At 43.0% G+C, this 20,409-nt stretch overlaps 2 protein-coding genes across 2 annotated transcripts in view; both read right to left on the reverse strand.

The window, feature by feature from the left end:
- MALSU1 (mitochondrial assembly of ribosomal large subunit 1) overlaps positions 1-2,753 on the reverse strand; it is a 15,593-nt gene extending 12,840 nt beyond the window's left edge. The window contains exons 1-2 of the mRNA XM_019652021.1: positions 2,466-2,753; positions 1,056-1,234 (exon numbers count right to left, since the gene is read on the reverse strand). Coding sequence (XP_019507566.1) covers positions 1,056-1,234; positions 2,466-2,721 — 435 coding nt within the window. The 5' untranslated portion in view covers positions 2,722-2,753. The remainder of the gene's footprint in view (positions 1-1,055; positions 1,235-2,465) is intronic.
- A 9,348-nt stretch (positions 2,754-12,101) lies between these two features.
- Positions 12,102-20,409, reverse strand: part of GPNMB (glycoprotein nmb) — a 33,285-nt gene continuing 24,977 nt past the window's right edge. Inside the window, exons 7-11 of the mRNA XM_019651982.1 lie at positions 20,158-20,256; positions 19,186-19,288; positions 17,233-17,447; positions 13,802-13,895; positions 12,102-13,338 (exon numbers count right to left, since the gene is read on the reverse strand). Of these exons, the coding sequence (XP_019507527.1) occupies positions 13,191-13,338; positions 13,802-13,895; positions 17,233-17,447; positions 19,186-19,288; positions 20,158-20,256 (659 nt within the window). The 3' untranslated portion in view covers positions 12,102-13,190. The remainder of the gene's footprint in view (positions 13,339-13,801; positions 13,896-17,232; positions 17,448-19,185; positions 19,289-20,157; positions 20,257-20,409) is intronic.

Consider the following 20,409-nt stretch of genomic DNA (forward strand, 5'->3'; position numbering starts at 1 on the left):
GATCTGCCTCGCCCGGGAAGAGCGCAATGATGGTGCCAACTTGGGTCAGTGAAGCAACGTCCTCCACAACTAGACTGAAGAATAAAAGGACAGCAACTTGTCTGGTCCCCTTCCCCCAACTCTCCAGCACTGTTCCCATCCCCCAACTCCCCAATAAAAATCTTAAAAAAAAAAGATGATGTGATACACACACACACACACTGGAATATTAGCCATAAAACAGAACAAAATCTTACCATTTGTAACTACATGAATGGACCTAGAAGGCATTATGCTAAGTGAAATAAGTCAGACAGAAAAAGACAAATACCATGTGATTTCACTTACAAATGGAATCTAAAGAACAGAATAAAGGAACAAACAAAACAGAACAGACTCAGATATAAAAGGAAAAAAAACCTGATGGTTGCTAGATGGGAGGAGGGCGGAGATGGGGGAGGAGGTAAAGGGATTGGAAAGTACAAATTAGTAGTCACAATATTGCCTCAGGGATATGAAAGACAGTTTGAGGAATATAATCAATTATGTTGTAAAGATTTTGTAGGGTGTCAGATGGGCACTTGTCTTATTAGGGAGACCATTTCATGGACAGTGTAGGTGCCTGACCACTGCAGTGTACATCTGAAGCTGAATAATATTGAATGTCATCTATAATATATATATATTCATATTCACGGGATGTGTAGTATAGGGATTATAGTCAATGGAATTGTAACAGCTATATATGATGTCAGAGGAGTAGTAGACTGGGGGGGTTATCACTCTGTGAGGGGTATAAATGTTTAACTATTACATTGTTTTTGTACACCTGAAACTAATAATAAAATACTATGTCATAAAAAAAAAAATTAGAACTATCCTGACTCAGTAGGGATGGATATGTGTCCCCATAAATTTCACTATCAAAGAACATAAAACACACAGACTCTGAAAACTTGGACTTCTTATATAATCGCATATGATGGGTTTCCTTTTCAAGTACTGCTCCTCAGCCTGACGCACTGACACGCCTCTTATTCAGTCAATGGCTCAAAACAGCAAGCAGAGCATCCTACCGTTTTCACAATGTAGTAGGCCATGGCATGTAAGTGCCGGGCAGAGGTTCCACTACCGATCACAAAGTAATCTGTATATTTCATCTCTGGAGGAACCTTGACCACACAAATGTCTCTTGCATTTTCTTGCCTCAGAATTGAAACCAGCATATCGATGTCAAACTTGGGACCAGTATGACCTGAAACACACAAAGATTTGCTGTGTCAGGTGGCCAAGGAGGCGAGAGACATTGTTTGCACCCAGAGATACAGGCCGCTGACGGTGAAACTGCTCCTGCACGAGGGGATTTAGATCTAAACTGTTTTGGAAGAAGGCAGCGCCCAGGCCTCCTGGAAGTTGAACTTGGGCAGTGGTTTCATAGAGCACTGCTCAACTTTTAATAGCAAGTGTGCTCAGGTTACAGGGCCACCATCCATCCTTTGCTATTACCACGTGCAAGGAGAACCATACACCAGCAACAAATGACTTTCTGCTCACTAGTGCTTGAGGAAATGAGCACTACACCTCCAACACAGAGCTGCTCTACAAAGAAAGAAAAGCAGCAGAAGTTGGGGAGGTGGTGGTATCCTAGGGCATATTAAATTAAATCCCAGACATAAAGGGTCACGGACCTGAACTTGTGAGCTGGAAAGGCTCTGAGGTAGTATCTGGGCCACAACCTTCCCTTGGGAGTTGAGGAAACTCAGGCCTAGCCAACTAAGCGTGTGGCTCCAAATCAACCAGAGAGAGTTAAAATTTTAATAGCAACGCCCATTTTAAACCCTCAGGTTTTTCGTATAAAGCCATTTGGGTTATGTAACACTTAGCACCTGTGGAAACCCCTTTTCTTTTTCTGTAGCGTTAGGTACTCTGTTTTTCACCTTGGAGTATGAAAGCCTGTACATTTATAGCTCTTAAGTTCTAAAACGGACTCCCACGGATCTACTGGCTAGTTCACTGGCACCTGCCCCTCGCAGACACTAGCCTTCCGCAGGTGTCATCTATTTGCCATCTCTCAAGTTTCTAAAAACTTGATTAGAGAACCTTAAGTTAGCCCCATCTCCTTCAGCGCTTCTTACACACCCCTTCGCCCCCAGCCCCTGGCTCCTTCTCGGAATCCTCACGCCCCAACAGTCGACAAGTCTCGGGACCCCAGGAAGAGTTTGAATGGGGATGAGGACAGTGTGGCCGATCAGACGCCTGGGTTTTGGAGACGCCAGTTCATCTCTTGGCCTCACGGTTTCTTAACTATGAAATGGCACAGAGTTGGCGAAAAAAGCCTGTGAAGTCCCTTCCAGCTCTGGATCTGTAAGAGTTTTGTGACTCCATGCGAAATACATGAAGAGGGGAACTCAGAGCCTCCTCGGCTGGGAACAAGCTCCCGGATGCCTGGAGGGGGCCGCCGCCGCCGCGTGCTTCCACGCCCGTACCTGCGGTGCCTGATTCCGGGCGTCCCTCGTCGGCTGCCCCCTCCTCCCGCTCCTCTAGGCCGGGCCCGCCGTGCAGGCCGCGCGCATGATCCGGAGTCAAGCAGGCCCGGCCGAGCGCTGGTCCCGCTGGAAGCCGCCCGGCGACCAGCAGCCGAACCCGGGGCCCCTCGCTCGCCGCGAAGCCCGCGCCCGGGGAAAGGACCCTGCGCCACAGCAGCGTCCCAAATCGCCGCGCCACGCAGCCGCCAGGCCCCATCGCCGTCGCCACGCGTCGACTCACGGGGCGGGGCTTAATGGAGCCCAAGCAGCTTCTGCGGTTTCCGATTGGCCAGTTCAATGCGGCGCGGCTTGGAAAATTAACGTCAGGAGGGTGGGCGGGACCAGGTCCCAAAGGCGGGGCCGTGGGCGGAGTGTGAAGGTCGAGCAGGACGACTGTGGCTCGAGTAAAAAGACCCTGGATTTTATTATGAGGGGCTCAGAGGACTAGTAATTACTTACTTTGCTTTGGCTGACGTCATAGTGACGGAAAACATTGCCCTTTTTTCCTTTTTTTTTTTTAAAAATCTGTCCCGGTTCACTGGAATGTAAACTCCACGAAGGCAGAAAATTTTTTTGTTTTCTTTTTAAGTCTTCACAGCGCCTAAAACAGCTGGTATTGAATAAACAGAAGTTGCTGCTGTTGATTAGACTGGAATTAGGACGTATTATTTTCTACCCATCGCCCCCTACCAAAAATATTATTAAAGTTATCTTGCAAATTTGAAATCCCATGAAGAAAATCTGTTATCCTGGGCTGATTGGGGTGGGAGGTGTAGTGCAAAGGACCTTTTGGAAAACGTGTTTAGTAGGTCTGCCATTCACGTACACTCCCCATAGGGACTTGTTTATGACAACGGACTGCCCCATGAGGCCCACCTCTGTGAGGGTAAGGAATGCTGAGGAGCAGTTACAGTATTAAATCATAGGATGTGAGAGCTCAGAGACCCCAGGAGGAAAAGTGACTTGCTCATGGCCATACTGGAACCAGAAGCTATTTCTAAACTCCAGGCCTGGTGACTTCTGAAAGGAACAGCTAGATAGAAGGGTACAAATATCCAAATGCCAATCACATTGTAGGTGCTCCAAATGCTTGATACATTATTGAATTTCATTTAAAGAAATAACTCCAAGCACTAATTTGGGGGGAATTAAAAACCACAGAAACTAATATAAGCACCTGTGTGTGCCACTCTTAAATATTTACAATTGCTTCAAGTAATTTTTGAAAAGAAGAATAAACTATTACAGATAACGTTAAGACTCAGCCTCTTCACTTCCATTTCCTTCTAGGCATGGATTTGGTTTCTCCCAGCTTTTGCCATCAGTTGCATGTGCCCACCCCTTTCTCTGAACATCCCAAACCTGTTTTACCACCTGTATTTGCCATCTCACTCAATGGGTCGTCACCCCCGCAAGTCTCCTGAACTGTGGGCTGCATTCACTCCAGGATCTCCCTGCAACAACTAACCCATTGTCAAATCCTGCTTATGCTACCTCCAAAATATTTTCTGAATTAAACTTCTTGTCTGCATCCCCACTGTTTCTTCCTTAGTCCAAGCCCTCGTTCACTCTTGCCTACTTACTGAGACAGCCTCCTACCTGGCTCTCGTGGCTCCAGCCCATCTCTAGTTTTTCCACCCTCCATGCTGCCATGGCTGCCATTTAGAATTATTTTAGCCTTCCCTGCTTTTTGGTGTTTTCCAAACACACCATGATCTTTCAATGCTGAGCTCTGCACATGCTATTCTTATTTTTTTTAGAGCACCCCACTTCCACCTTTTCACATGACTGCCTTGGACTCACTGTGTAAGACCTACCTTAAACATTAAGACATCTCCCTTTGCTTTCTCAGATGGTCCTTCAGAAACCTGTCACCCATTTGCTTGTACATATGTCAGGATGCAGCAGTTCTGTCTAAATAAAAATGGAAGGGTTTACTTTGCCCTTTGTTTTTTACAAAATGTGATTCCTTTGGTTTCCTAAGAAGTAGGCTCCTGCTGCAGGCTCCCTGACTTGAGCTGCCCTCTTTTTGCCCCCATTTGTCCTCTTGAGGGTATTGAATTAACATGATTATTATCAAACTAAGATCCAAACAGTTCTTTTAAGGGGGCACATTGCAAAAATGTTAGAGTAGCAACAGCTGTGATGAGACAGCCTAATGTTGGGCAGATCAGAGTGGCCTGCACTGATTATAAAACACTAAATTCAAGGGAATTCTAAATTAAAAGGATCCCAGTTGAGAAGATGTCTAAGCCAGTGTTCTCTTTCAAAGATACCTACCTGCCTCCACTTTTCTTTCTCCGTGAAAGGTTCAGATTCCAGGCTGCACAGGCAATGACAGCTGGGAAAACACTCGACAAAATGTGCTTTCAGCTGCCTCAAGAGCCCACGTGAAGGCTTTTCCTTTGCTAGAAGATGTAAATGACTTGAACTCTGCTTTGCTTTGCTTTTGTTTCCATACTGGGTCCCCTCTACTAAGTGACCACATTAAGAATGGTTTCTCTGGGCCGGCCGAGTGGTGCGATGGTTAAGAACTGGCTTGGGACGCCAGAGGGCCGCGGTTCGGATCCCACATATGAGGGCCAGTGACACTGCCCTCCACAGCTAAGATGCTGAACAACAGCTCAACCTGGAGCTGGGCTGCTGTGGGTCGCTGGCGACGGCGTAGACTGCAGCCCCTGTGGCAGTGGGTTGCCATGGGCTACCGTGTGTAGCCAGCAGCCAGTGTGAGCGGCCAGCAGCCAGTGTGAGCGGCCAGCAGCCGCAGTGAGCGGCCGTCCAGAAGCCAGCGACTGATCTGCCTCGCCCGGGAAGAGCGCAATGATGGTGCCAACTTGGGCCAGTGAAGCAACGTCCTCCACAACTAGACTGAAGAATAAAAGGACAGCAACTTGTCTGTTCTCCTTACCCCAATTTCCCATCCCCCAATTCCCCAATAAAAATCTTTAAAAAAAAAAAAAAGAATGGTTTCTCTGATAGTGACAGTTGAAATGTCCAGTTCTTTTTTTTAATAAGTATGAAATGATTTTTTTTCAATTACAATTGACATGCAATATTATTTTATATTAGTTTCAGGCGTACTAATAGTGGATATTAGTGGTTAGACATTTATATAATTTACCAAGTAAATGTCTGTTTCTTGATCCATGATTTTCTGAGTCCCCTACCCATATGATTACAGAGACTGCTCATAGAAGCTACCATGGATTTGGGTGTTAGGAGTTTTGACTAGAACAATTCCTCTACATGTAGCAGTAAATCATGTGAGAAAATCCTAAAGACCTGGAGTTTGTGGGATTTTAAATATAATAGTAGGTAACCAGCAAGTTGCCTTGAAGTAGTCATTTAATGATTATTGAATTGAGTTACATGGCTTCAAAGGGTTTCTGTGCCAAAAAGGGACCAACAAGGCACATTAGCAACAGCACAGAGCCTAAGACCCAGTTTTTGGCTTCACTGGGCTTAACATGTAGAGGGGGGAAAAAAGATACAAACATGTGAAATAGGAAAGTAACAAGAAATATTTAAATAATAGTATATACCACAATGGCATGCTGCATTTTAAAACATGGCTCTAAATCCTTTGACACTTTTCTCATTGAAAGGTGGGGGTCTATCTCCCCTCCCCTTAAATCTGGATAGGCTTGTGTTTCATCCAATGAAACATGGCTGAAGGGACACTCTGTGACACGAGAAGCTAGATTTAAAAAGGGTATGCCGCTTCCGCCTGGCTTTTTTGAATTGTCTCTCTTGGAATGTTCCCTCCCAGGACCCAAATGCCATGTTGTGAGAAGTCCAAGACGGACGGAGAGGTCACATATATGTGCTCTGGTCAACTGTCCCAGCTGAGCCCAGCCTTTGATTCTTCCCAGCCAAGGCCCCAGACACTGTGGAGGAGAAACAGGCCATCCTTGCTGTGCCCTGTCCAAATCCCTACCCCACAGGCTCTGTGGACACAGATAAAGCAGTTATTTTACACCCCCAAGTTGGGGGTGATTTTAAATAGTAGGGAACCAGCAAGTTGACTTGAAGTAGCCATTACATAGCCAGAGTAACTGGCACCCACCTCAATTCCTAACAAGCCCTTCGGATTGTATTACAGAAGTTCAGCAGAGAGCCCAACATAGATTCCTCAATAAACATTTTGTTGAGAACATGTTGAAAACAGAGAAGAAAACACTTTATGCTGGAGGGAGAGGAGAAGCGTGGAGAGAACAGTGGCAGCCCCAAGGCTGGAGGCAGGCAAGGGACGTGTGTGCTTCTAGGTGGAGTGAATACACCAAACGGCCAGCAGGGGGGGTCCCGGCGGGAAGTATGGCGCTATGAGGGTAGAAAGGAAGGTTGGTGCCAGGCTGCAGAGTGACTGTATCGCTTTTTCAATCTTGACAAACACATGAGGGACTATCATATATAGGTCGTGGTCCCAAACATAGGGCCCCAGGCATTCATTGTCACACCAAGCTACCATTCAGTCCTCAAATGAACAAAAGGTACCTGATTATTTACAGGTGCAGGCTTCCCCACGTCCTTGGATGCCACATCGAAGAGTTTGGATTTTCCCTGTGACAGGGGAGGACTTCTTAATACTAGCTTAAAAACCCCAAAGTTATCATTTAAAAGATGGCCCTTGAAGGAGTGAGCAGTATAAATATGGAGAGAGAGAGAGACGGAGGGGAGGGTGGGGGGAGAGAGAGAGATTTGGAGGCCGTTATTATAATCCAGGTCTGAAAAATGTTACAGAGGAAAGGACAGAGATGTTGTTTTTTAAAAAAGAATTAAAAGTGTTTATTATTTAAAGCAGCGGTTCTCAGCCTGTGGGTTGTGACCCCTTTGGGGGTTGAACGACCTTTTCACAGGGGTCACCTAAGACCATCAGAAAACAAAAAGACATTTATATTACGATTCATAACAGTAGCAAAATTACAGTTCTAGAGTAGCAATGAAAATAATTTTATGGTTGGGGGTCACCACAACGTGAGGAACTGTATTAAGGGGTTGCGGCGTTAGGAAGGTTGAGAACCGCAGATTTAAAGGGTCATGTAAGAGGGTTCATCATTTAGGCATATTTTTAAGGGCATCCTCAGGGAGAAATGGTGTAGATGAGCACATTCCCAATACTCTGTCCAATAACCTCATGGGATTGCTTATGGGAACCTCAGGCTGGGCTGGAATCGAAACATCACTGTCTGTAAAGCCAGGTGTCCCCTCAGGGCGTGTTCGATATCCCTGGGGCTCAGGACTAATGGGTGAGTAGCTATTTTCACACAGTATTAAAATGAAGGAAGGCAGCAGCTGGCAGCTTTGAAACACAGCTCAGTCTTCTGTTTTCCCAGTGCAGCTTTCGGCCATGGCCCTGAGAAGGGGTCAGTGACGGTGGAATGCATCCATGGCTACCTCTCATCCGGGGTGACAGAAGGGACGTTCTCTCATTTTATAGATGAAGTGAAGTACATTTTGGGGGTTAACCATCAACAGTCACTATGAATCCACTCAGAAATAACATCTTTAAGTTGGAGGGTGGATTTTGTAGGAAAAGGCGTAGAGGTCAGGGCTTGGAGTTTCAAAGCTCTAGAGTCTAGACAGTTTGGAATGGAATCTCTTAAATTGCATTCCTATTAGGTAGTTCAGACCACACGTGAGGAATGGAAAGACTGTTCGTAACTCACTCCTTTAAAATGTTACAAAAATTTCCAACATATAGAATAGTTGAGAGAAAAACAATACCGAGATTTAGCAAATCTTCATTTTGCTATATTTACTTTAAAAGTAAAATGTGGATTCAGCTAACGCCCCCCTCACAACCCTCTCTAATCCCAGGCCTCCCTCCATTGTCAGTGATAAGCTCCCCTGAATTTGATGTGTACCATTCCCGTGGGTGTTTCTATTGTTTAACTTCCTGTGTATGCATAAACAGTTTAATGTATTGTTTTAAATGTTTCTAAATTTTACCTAAATATTATCACACTGTACCCATGGCCTGTTGTTGACACATCTTTGCTCTTTTCGTTAGCATTTCCCCAGTGGCAAGTGTGGTTGGATAGCTCTTCATATGGGGATTTCCTCTTTCGTGGGTTGTTTGTTCGCAAACCTTTGCCAGTTTTTTTTCTTAGTGAGTTGTCTTTATTTTAAAATTCTTTTTAGAAGTTCTTTTCTTCTACTTAAAAAATAAGTAATACTTGAAAACTACCAAAGAATACATCTAGCATGTAGATCAAATAGAATAATAAAACAAACCTACCAGTCAGTTGAAGCAATAAAACATGGCCAGCTCTTTGAAACCCAGAAGAATTGCCGCTCCCTCAGCACCCCACCCTCCCCAGGGGCAACTGCTTTGCTGAATTTCACATAGTAATTCTTTAGTCTCCTTTTCTACAGGCTTATTACATGTGTTTGTATATATTCCCATATTGTTTGGTTTCCCATGCTTCTGAATACGTTACATAAAATATATCAGATTGTATGTATTCTTTGGCAACTTGCTTTTTTCGGTCAGTATTACATTAGTGAATCTTTCCTCTTGGCGTTTATAGCTGGAGGTTTGTTCATTTTCACTAATAATTAGTATTCCATTGTATATCCCAACTGACTGATCCATTCTACTGCTGAGGGACATTTGCGTTGTTCCTCATGGCTGTTCTGAATGTGCTTGTCCGTGTCCCCTGGAGCACATACATGTGCAGGGTTTCTCTGTGGCACCCTACACCTGGGAGTGAGATTGCTGGATCATAGTATATGCATCTTGAACTTCACCAGATATTGCCGGACTGTTTCCCAAAACCATTGTCTCAGTTTAAACTCCCATCAGCAAAGTATACTTGTTCCAGCGTTATCATTTTTGCCAACACTCGAGTCTATCAGATTTTTTTTTCCACTTTGCCAATCTGGTGTGTGTGAAATGATGTCTCATTGTGTGATGACTTGCATTTCCCTAACAATTTTTTATATCATCTGGGCATTAATCTGTTATCAGTTACATGTATTGAAATTATTTTCTTCCAGTCTGTGCCTTTTCATTTTTCATCAACTTTATTGAGGTGTATTTATGTAAAATAAATATAACCAATTTTAACCCTAAAATTTGATGATGTTTGACAAGTGTATACAGTTGTGTAATCACTACAATTATCGTATAAAATGTTTCCTTGCCCCCAAAAGTTCCCTTGTGCCCCAGTCAATCCCTTCCCCTGACTTGTAGTCAAAGGCAAGCGTGGATCTGCCCTCAGTCACAGTAGTTTTGCCTTTTGCAGAATATCATATAAACAGACTTATCCAGTATGTCTGGTTTCTTTCATCTAGCATAATGCTTTTGAGATTTATCCATGTTGTGCCATCTATCAATAGTTTGTTCTTTTTTATTGTCAAGTAGTATTTCATTATACAGACATGTGACATTTGTTTATCCAGTCACCAGTAGATGGAAATTTAGGCTGTTTCTAGTCTGTGCTATTACCGAAAACATTATTATGAACATTTAGAAACAAGTCATTGTATGAATCTATGTCTTAATTTCTCTTGGGTAAATCCCTAGGAGCAGAAGGGCCAAGTCATGTGGTATGTGTATATTTACCTTATAAGAACCTGCCAAACTGTTTCAAACTGCTGAGTTTTTTCGTATCTTGCACTTCCACCAGCAGCATATGAGAATTCTGTAGAGTTTTTTTTCCCTCAAACAAGAAGTTTGTGGTGTCTTTTTCATACACAACTTTAAAATTGTAACATAATCTGATATATCAACCTTTTTCTTTATAGCTGGTGTTTTTGGGATTTATGAAATTTTTCATCACTTGGTTCTTCATGTTGTGATACCACCATTTGTAATCTCTCCTGAGAGAATTATTAGGTTTTTGTTTTCCTCAGAAAGTCTATTTTGACATTTCCCCATAGCAGTTCACAGGCACTGTACACTTAACTTACTATGTCCCATAATACAGCATTTGCTGTCATTACAGAATAATGTAACATGAGATTGAGGCTAAGAGCTCAAAGCACTCAATTAAGAAAATTACATTTCATGTAATTGAAAGTCTCTGAAGAATTGTTGTTTTCTCAATTCAGTTCAGAATGGAGTTCAGTAATGTTTAAAACACAGATCAGCAAACGTTTTCTACAAAGGACTAAATAGCAAATATTTTAGGCTGTGCAGACCATATGGTCTCTATCCCAACTACTCAATTCTGTTGTAGTGCAAAGCAGTCGCTGACAATACATAAATGAATGAGTGTGGCTATGTTCCAATAAAACTTTATTTATGGACACTGAAATTTGAACTTCATGTAATTTTTATGTGGCATAAAATAATATTCTCTTTTGATTCTTTCCAAACATTAAAAAAGAGATGAAAACCGAGTTTTCCTTACAGGCTGTAGAACAACAGGCAGGCAGCCAGCTTTGGCCCATAGACTACTGCCAACTCCTGATTTAGAATACAATCTTCCCGACATCCCTGTGAGGAAACTGGGTAATACCATCCTCCCCATTTTGCACATTAGAACCCAAAGAGGCTTTAGAGTTTATACAGTTTAGTTTCCTCCTCCTCCACCTCCCCTCCACTGTACAGATGGGATTTGGGTGCACAGAGGAAAAATGCCTGGTTTCAGGCTACCTCTTGATTGAAGTCTTACCTACCTTCCTCCATTCGATTCCAAAAACAAAAATTTAAAACTATATCCACAGCCACAAAATCCTTCTGCCACATTCTCATCTCATCAGCAGTTAATTATTTTTTTTAATATCCTAAAGGAATTTGTTCTAATAAACCACCTTCAAATTAAGGACTCACTAAGCTCAGGTCTTGATATTTAATTGGTATCATTAAAACCTGTACAATGCAATTAACTGACAATTGCATTGTAAATTTGAGAGAACTAGACTATATGCTGATCTCCTCCAGCTCAAGAAAATCGTAATCACTCCTTAAGAAAATTAATAATAATTCCATAATAACATCTGGTATTCAGTATGTATTTAAATGTCTCTCAGTTCCCAAGAATGTCTTCCAAAGCTGTTTTTTTGTGGGGTTTTTTTTCCCATGCAGGATCCAATCTAGATTGCTAAATTGCTTTTAGTTGCTGTGTCTCTTCAGACTCTTTTAGTCCAGGACAGGGGTCAACGAACTATGGCCCATGGGCCATATCTGGCCTACCACCTGCTTCTGCAAATAGGCTTTTGCTGGAAATCACCATGATCTGTGATTTATGTGCATGGTAGTTACTATGCCCTTTGAGAGTTGAGTAGCTACAAGAGACTGTATGGCTCATGAAGCCTAAAATATTGACTACCTGGCCCTTCGTAGAAAAAGTTTACTGATCTATGACCTAAAACTATCCTCTCACCTTTATTTTTAATATAATACTGACTGTTCAAAGCATCCACAACTAGTGCTTATAAAACCCTCTTCTCTTAGATTGGTCTGATTATATACATTTACGTATTAAATGTATTGAAATTCATGTACTGTATATATCTATTTAAAAATATAAAATGCTTAGGACATTATCAGTGCTCCACAGGGCAGCATTAAACAACTTTTTATGTGTCAAAATTATAAATGAAATTGAAAGGCAAACAACACATTGGAAAATAATTACAATTCTAGGATCTTGTTCCTCTTCAGACTTTATTTTCCCGAAAGGAGAGAAAAAAAACATAATGTTTAACATACGGTAGTTTTAGTTATAACTGGAGGTAAAGCCCTTACTGATCAAGTTTCTTATCATTTAAGTAGAGAAATTAGTAGGAAAACCATGGGCCCCCTTTAGAAAACTACAGTATACCGGAGGTGCCCCCAAAATATATCCACATGACTTGTATTCATCTTTTGTTATCGGTATATATTGAGTATTACAATTTTAATACAATTTCTTCCTTTCTTAAAATATGTATACATTTTTTGGCACCCCTGTATAATTTCAAATACATGCACCAGAGTACAGGAATTCAGATAGATACACAAGAGTGTCAGCATTCAGAATGCCGGGCCATGTGCTTAGCAATATGCCTGATATACAGAAAGCTCTAAATAAATGTTCATGGGATGAATGAATAAATGAATACCATTCCTTTACACAGCTGGGCAAGGCAGACTGTCATGAAAATATTCACACCTATTTATTAAACAGTGATAATGATGATGATGATTTTTGTATTACAAGCATACACATCCTAGTAGAGGTTTGGCCTGTTATTGTTCTGTTGGGAGCTCAGGCATGTACATTGAAATAGGATTCAGTTAGCTTGGAATGTGATCTTAACATCAGGAAATGCAGTGCATTGGTTTTATGCATGTGGTTATATGGAAACTGTCCAGCCTCTCCTGCTGGGTAACCTAGGTCAGGCTCTAATGAATAATAGTACCTTCTCCTCCTATGCTTTGGACACAGTATGTCTATTCTACTAATGACGTAAGACATTACATCACATAAGTGAAACATAAATCACAATGAAAGAAAGCACTGCTCACCGATTTTGTCAGTTATATAATATGGCGGAGGCGGTGTAAAGTATAATTCCTCACCACTTCCTTAGAATGCCATTTAACCTATTAAAAAAAAATTGTACCTCCCCAAAACCATAATATATATTTCACAATAATCTTTAGGAAAAAAGTTAATAGTCATTTACTCTATAGCACAGCTCATATATAGGGCACTGAAGAGAGAGCTGTTGGTGAGAAATAAGGCTGAAGGTTTAAAGAATTCCGGGTCGGTTCTTGAGCAGTGGATCTTTTTCTCGGCTTCCAGGGAAGAACTTGACCTTCGCATGGTTGAGCAAAACATTCAGGCCTTGGCCTCTGAAACCAGTACTCTTTCCTATCGGTTTATATTCCTTGTGTTTTCTGAAAGCAATGTGTTAGATGGATTAAAAAAGGATCTCCAGCTGGAATATGTTGCTTCCTACAATCTTTTACATACCCAGTGCAGAGGGCAAACAACAAATTGATTAATTCCATTTAACCTACTATACTGCTTTTAACACACTGATATCTTATGGAAATACATTTATTTTCTCTTCTTCATGCAAGAAATGTGCCTGTTTATTATAATTTGAGGTTATTTGTTAAATATTATGCTGACTCAATTTTGTAAAGTTACTGACATCTGGTAGCGTTTTTAGGATTTCAAGAAACCACAGTAAAATCAACAGGCGAGTTTGGTATTCGTCATTCAATGGAAGCTTTTCCTTCCCTCACACAAAATGGTTAAAAGCCAAAAAGGGGCATGGCCCATTTGTGCAGCATATTGCTGTTTATTTCTGACAATATACTATAGTAATTTAAAGTATTAGAACCAGCAACTTACTTATACCCCCAAAGGGCGATCCCGATGACAAATATAGCCAAGCAACCAACAGAGACCAGGGCACCATTTGCCATTCTTACAGGGGAGCCTGCATCTTAAAATAGAAGAAAGACCATATTAGTGACATCTTCCACCTAGAGGACGTGCTGCTTGTAATGCAATTAAATAAATGAGGGAGGAAGCTTTCAGAAGATACATGGCTCCCTCTGGGCTTTCAGTAATCTTTTCCATTAAATAATACATAGTCTTTGAGTCAGTTTATCTTCCATTTAGAGAATGAGTCAGCACATCTGGAACACTGTGTTAAGGGCTCAGGAGAGAGATGTCATGTCCTGGAGACATCTGCTGAGGCCTCCGCTGACCCAGCAGCACCCATGTGGTGAAGCGATCGGTGATCCGGCTGCCCACTCCTCTGGCCTCATCTCCAACTACCTACCTTCCAGCTGTTGCTAAAAATCCTGGGAGTTGCCCATCCTCCCTCTCTTCTTTCAAATCTCCATGGCTTCTGCCGGGAATGTCCTTCCCTTGGCTCATCGCAAGTGTCTCCCCCCTCGGGACGCCTTCCAGACGTTCATGACACAGCAGGTCACCCCTTCCTTTCTCACTACTCTACTTGCCTCCCTTCATCTGCCTCAATCACATTGTGTTGCAATTGCTTCCTCACACGTATTTCTCTCGTGCTAGAGTGTGAGAACCATAAAGCAAGGGTGATGTCTTCCTCTGTACTCCTGGAACCCAGCAAATCAACTAACCTTGACTCCACCTCCAAAGTCTAACTGGAATTTGTTTTTCCTCCATCTCCTCTGCCACCATTGCAGTCCCAGCCTCCAGCCCCTCTCCCCTGAGAAGACCTCTTAATTGTTTACCTGCTTCCAGTTATTATTATTTTTTCAATTACAGTTGGCATTCAATTTTATATTAGTTTCAGGGGTACAGCACAGTGGTTGGATGTTTATATAACTTACGAAGTGATCCCCCCAGTAAGTCCAGTACTCACCTGGCACCATACATAATCATTACAATATTATTGACTATATTCCCTAAGCTGTACTTTATATCCCCACGACTATTTTGTAAATATCAATTTGTACTTCTTAATCCCTTTACCTTTTTAACCAGACCCCCAATTCCACCATCCCTGCAATCTGGCAACCATCAAAATGTTCTCTGCATCTATGAGTTTCTGTTTTGTTTGGTCGCTTATTTTATTTTTTTTAGATTCGACCTATAAGTGAGATCATACAGTATTTGTCTGACTTATTTCATTTAGCATAATACCCTCTAGGTCCATCCATGTTGTCGCAAATGGTAAGATTTCATTCGTTTTTATGGCTGAGTTATATTCCAGTGTATATTTGTACCACATCTTCTTTATCTAATTGGCTATCAATGGGCACTTAGGTTGTTTCCCTATCTTGACTGCTCATTCTTGAAATTCAAGTCTCAGTTTAGAGAAGGCCCTTCACTAAGCTGGTGCTGCTGGGTTGGCAGGACTCCCCCTGACCTCCCAATCTATAGGGCCAGCCTTTGTCCCCTCCCCCCCATGCCAGCTACTCTCCATGCCCTGACCTTGTTTTATGTTCTTCACAGTGTCATCTTATTTCTTTATTGTCTATTTCTGCTCCTAAAAGCAGGGGTCTTCTTCATCTTGCCCCCCACTCTATCTAGAACTGTGTACCTTGTGTCTAGAGCTGTGCAGGGCACACAGTAGATGATGAATATTTGTTCAAAGAATTGCAGGGGCTTCCTGCATGTTCACTGAATCCATGAAAAAAATCAATGAATAAGACAATGAATTTTTATTCATGAACCCATTTCAGCTAAAAGTCTATGGGTTTGTCTTTGAACAATGACCTCATTTCTGAAATTCTGACTCTGAAATCTGAGTCATCAAGTTGCATTGGTCCCTGGATTAAAAGCTCTCCTTCTGAACTTCCTTTATTTGAATTTTGAAAATGGCTCAGGTCACCCCTCAAGTTATCGCTCGCTACAAGGAGAATGAAAGGAGGGCACATATCTAGACATCTAATCCAGACAAGAGACCCGTGGTTTGCCAGCAGCCAGGAAGCTTCACAGCAAGTTTATGACTCCAAAGGCAATTCTAAAATAACTGTTAGCAGCACAAGAGCAATCGTGCAGCAGCTCCGGGAGGTGACAGCGTTGAAGATCCAAGCTCACCTGGGTGGGTACAGAGGCGACAGCCTGCCTCCTTCCGCCCTGGAGACGTCCACCCAAGGCCCGCCCTCCAGGAAGCAGGGGGCTTCGGTATTCCTGTTTTGTTGTTGCTGTTTTTAAATCTACACCTTGGATCTTACCAACAATAAGCCCTCATACAAATAATTATATGTGTGATTACTTAGGCTTTTCTTTCAACAAGGTTAAAGCTGCCTTTTATCTTGTTAACAGGTAACTATATGTTTAAGTACATTTTACCTTATGAAGTCCAAAGCAGTTATCTGTGAATTAGTCATCAGACTGTACCTGACAATCCTCAAATTAAGGAGCAAACTAAGTGCTGTAACATGTGTGCAGTTTAATCTCTCCCTTCCATCCCACCATGTAGTAAGAGATAAAGCAGTGACTCACAATAAAGTTGGTTATAAGTAAAATCCACTTAGGGTCACCAGATCCTGTCCTGATTTTGAGGATGGGGAACACTGGAAGCCACAGCAAATGAAAATGTTTTCAAGAAAAATTTTTAGGCCACTTTGTTAACATTTTGTTAACATCTCCAAGCATCAGGAGGGTAAAGCTTAGTTTTTCTGGTGAACATCTGAGAATAGGTCAGTTGGTTTGGTACAGTCTCAGTGTAATGCTTGGTAGAATATGGGAAGGGACAGACAGGACACACGGCCAGTTAGAGGGGAGCCAGGGGTCCCCCTGGTTTCTCATTTCTCTTCTTGTCTTCATACCTTGTCTTGGGTGGATTCTAATGACAACAGGATACCAGCCTACCCTTTGTTATAGTTTCGTTGGAGAACATTGTTACTTTTGATGTTGAGCTTTACACTTCCCCCTCAAGATACAACTCTACTTGAGCATGAAATGATCATATCCTGTTATTACTGCTCCATGATCACAGCTGATTTTTTTCATCAAATGGCTTTTCTTTGGCCACTATTTTACTTGGTGACTCTCTCTCTCTCTCTCTCTCTCATCCCTTCCCCAAGTATTGGGTTGTCGGAAAAGTCACGATGCATTTTTGCAACAAGAAACATAGAAAAAATACGTCATGACTTTTCCGACAACCCAATAGCTTCGCTGTTGGATTTTAATGCCAGTTCTCAAATCCACATTAACAATAGTTCAATGAGTTTTGCAGTGAAATGAAATCAAACATTGGTAATGGAGCTCGGAATAGTTTTAGTATTGAAGACAACGCCCTTGATCTGCATTATGAAATGCTTGTACAACCATAAAACAAAACTTACCTCTGCCGGAGACAGAGACCAGGGTGCTCGTGAGGGCCAGGCTCACATCATCCCCCAGAGTGAGGTTCATGCAGTACGTCCCAGACCCGTTGAAGGCTCGCCTCACAGTCAGTAAGCACGGATCGCCCACGTCCACATCCACAGGGCTGCAGGCAGTGTTCTGGGCGATCTGGCAGCTGGGGTCAGAAATTACGGTACAGACCTCTGTGGGAATGCTGAGGGCACAGATGGCACCAGGAGGGGGAGAAAAGAATGCAGTCATTTTAAAGGGAAAAATCATTACAGTTCTATAAATTTAAATTCCACCTTATTTTTATGCAAACCATATGATGTGGAATAGTTACACATCATTTACCCTTAAACAAGTCAGGTGTGAGCTACTGTTTCTGCTGTACCCTCCCGAAGGTGAGACCCTGGAGGTAGAGGGGGAAGAAATTTTCAAGGCAAGGGGCTCTTGGAAATGGTGTGAAGCCCAAGTCACTCCCTCTATCTTTTGGCTCCCTAGAACGGTCAAAGAGGCAGACGGCTCAGGTATTAGACAAAGGTGTTATTAAATTCCAGAGCTGGCCCTGCCTGGGTCCCTGAGAGATATAACAACAGCAGCAATGACAGCTGATTAGGTTGTATTTACTGTGCGCAGGGCACTGAGTTTTACCTATATGATGTGGTCTTGTCCATTCCTCTCAATGACTTGAAAGTAATATGATCCCAGTGTAACAGGAGACAAACCAGTTTGGGGAGGGGAAATAAGTGGCCCAAGGTCACACGAGCAGGTAGGGGTGAAGCTGGGACTTGAACAAAAGATGTTTGACAACTGGCCTTGTAACCACTAGGCTACCTGGCCATGCATTACTGTCATAGCCATTGTTTCACTTCCGAGTAGACTTCCTGGAGGGAGAGACCAAGCTCTGATCTGGTCTGAGGAGGGCACACCCTGGCCTCTTGCAGAGGCTTCTCTCCTTTAGTCAGGTTTTCCCTCTAGTGTCTGTCATCCTCACTTCTGTCACTCCTCTCCCCAAGCTGAAGAACTTCTTAGCTACCCCTTTTTACCAAATAAGGCCACATTTTTTATACCTTCCCATGCTCTTAATTAATGTATACATTTACATGCACATATATTTTAATTACTTGATTTACATATATGTGAATCAGTTAATTCATTAACATATTTAATTAGTTCATTGATATGGTACATATATGAATTAATATATATTTAGTCTATTATCTATAGTTATAACCAAACCATAGAAGTCAAATTAGCTAGTGCAAAGAGCTTTGTAAATTATAAAGAGAGACAGAATTATCAGGCATTGCTATTAATTAATGCCAGGACACAGCCACGCCATACTGGCCTCCTGCCACTCCAGGGGAGCCTCAGGGAGCTTAAGAGTGGGGTTTTGGGACCGGCCAAGTGGCTCAGTTGGTTAAGAGCTCGCTCAAGAGTGCGAGCTCTGAGCAACAGCAGTTCGAGTCCTGGCCCGAGCTGAGCTGCCGCTGAGCTGCCAACAGGTGGCAGGATGGCTCAGTTAAAAAACAAACAAAAAAAGTGGGGTTTTGAGCCAGACCTTGCCCTGTGAATCGTGCTCTGCTGGGTACCCACTGCCTATGGAGGCAAATTCTATAATTACCGTGGCCTCCATCTGTAAACTGAGGAGGCTCATAGGATTGTGTGAGGATTCAATACAAGAACAGATGTAAAATGTTAAGAACATAGTAAGTGTTCAATCACAAATTATTATTCAAACTCCACCAATAATGAAAAGGAATGAGCATTGCTCAACTCTAGCAAAGCAAGCGCGTGCTTGAGAGTTCCTGGTAGGGTCCTTCCTTGTCCTGGCTCACTGATGAACTAGGAATTTAAATCCACGCAGAAGGGAGGCCTCAGGTCAAGGCCTCTGTTCAGGCCTGCGGTCCTCGCTTGGCCCTTTCCTCTGACTGAGAAGATGTACTCACGTCCCTTGGCAGGTCACGACAAAATCCATCAGGGAGTCGTCAGGCTGTGGCGTGTGCATCTGAACGCCTGACATCCGAATGATGTTAACCTCTAGAATTCCCTCTAACAAAACAACCCCCATAGAAAAACACATCAAAATACAATGGAGACCAAACCAAATCAAACCACACCTTAACAAACCAGGAGGCCAAACAAAATGGACACGGCCTTCTTGCCACACGAGAAACACACCCGATCCGAAAATCTATCCCATAGCATCGGAGGCATGTGCGTGCAGCATTTTCAAAGTCAAACTGAACTGTTCTTCGACTTAGCTCTTTATTCCTGGAGTCTGTATATATGTTAGAAGGCAGCGCTCTCTCTGGGCAGGTGTTTCAGGTAAAAGTGGCCCTGGGAGGACACAGCCCCCAGGCTCAGGCCTTGGCCAGCTCCTCTTAGCAGAGGTGGCTCAGTCCCAGGGGGCACAGCATAAGTTTTAGTCCCCACCCCCAGAACTGGGGTGCATAGCAAGGGCTCCAGCCCCCACCTGTCTTCTCTGTTGGGCACCTTTGGGCTGTGCCCAGACACACAGCCAGCCAAGTACGGTAGCCCTGTTCATCCCTGCTTCTTACACGCCATAAGTGTGACTTTGTGAAATTAGCTAGGGGAAGAAAGTGGGAGTTGTGGGAACTTGTTACTGGCCCTCCTTCAAGGCACATTCATTCAGATTTCTGGGATGCAAAGGGTGGGGGATGCAGTCCCAGGTAGGCTCATTAGTAGGTGGGCCTCATGGAGGGCTCATTTCCATCAGGATGTCTAAGGAAGGCTGGAGTAGGCAGGTGGGTATCTAGAAACTAGGAGCCTATGCTCGTGCATATGTGGCCTTGGGCAGACAGTGGGTGCCCCTGCTCCCCACCCCCGCCCCTTCAGAGTCAGCGATATGAGTGGGTGGCCCGAGGTAGATTCTAACCTCCTTTCCCTGCTGGTCTTACCTACAATTGTGATAGGGGCTTTAAAGTAACCGTCTCTGGTAATCTTGCAGTCTTCACCGAGTATCTCCCTCAGCTCCAGCGGGTTGGCACCAGCAGGAACTGGAGAGTTTGAATAAGAAGATTTTAGATTAGTTGCTGGGAATGTAAAAGATGCACATGTTGTAACCAACAATCTAAACATCTTTCTACCCACTTTCAAAAAAACATCAAGAATCCTACACTATTAAATTGCTGCAGTAATTTGAACTGAAT

This window comes from Hipposideros armiger, unplaced genomic scaffold, assembly GCF_001890085.2.
Source record: "Hipposideros armiger isolate ML-2016 unplaced genomic scaffold, ASM189008v1 scaffold_171, whole genome shotgun sequence".
NCBI lineage: Eukaryota > Metazoa > Chordata > Mammalia > Chiroptera > Hipposideridae > Hipposideros > Hipposideros armiger.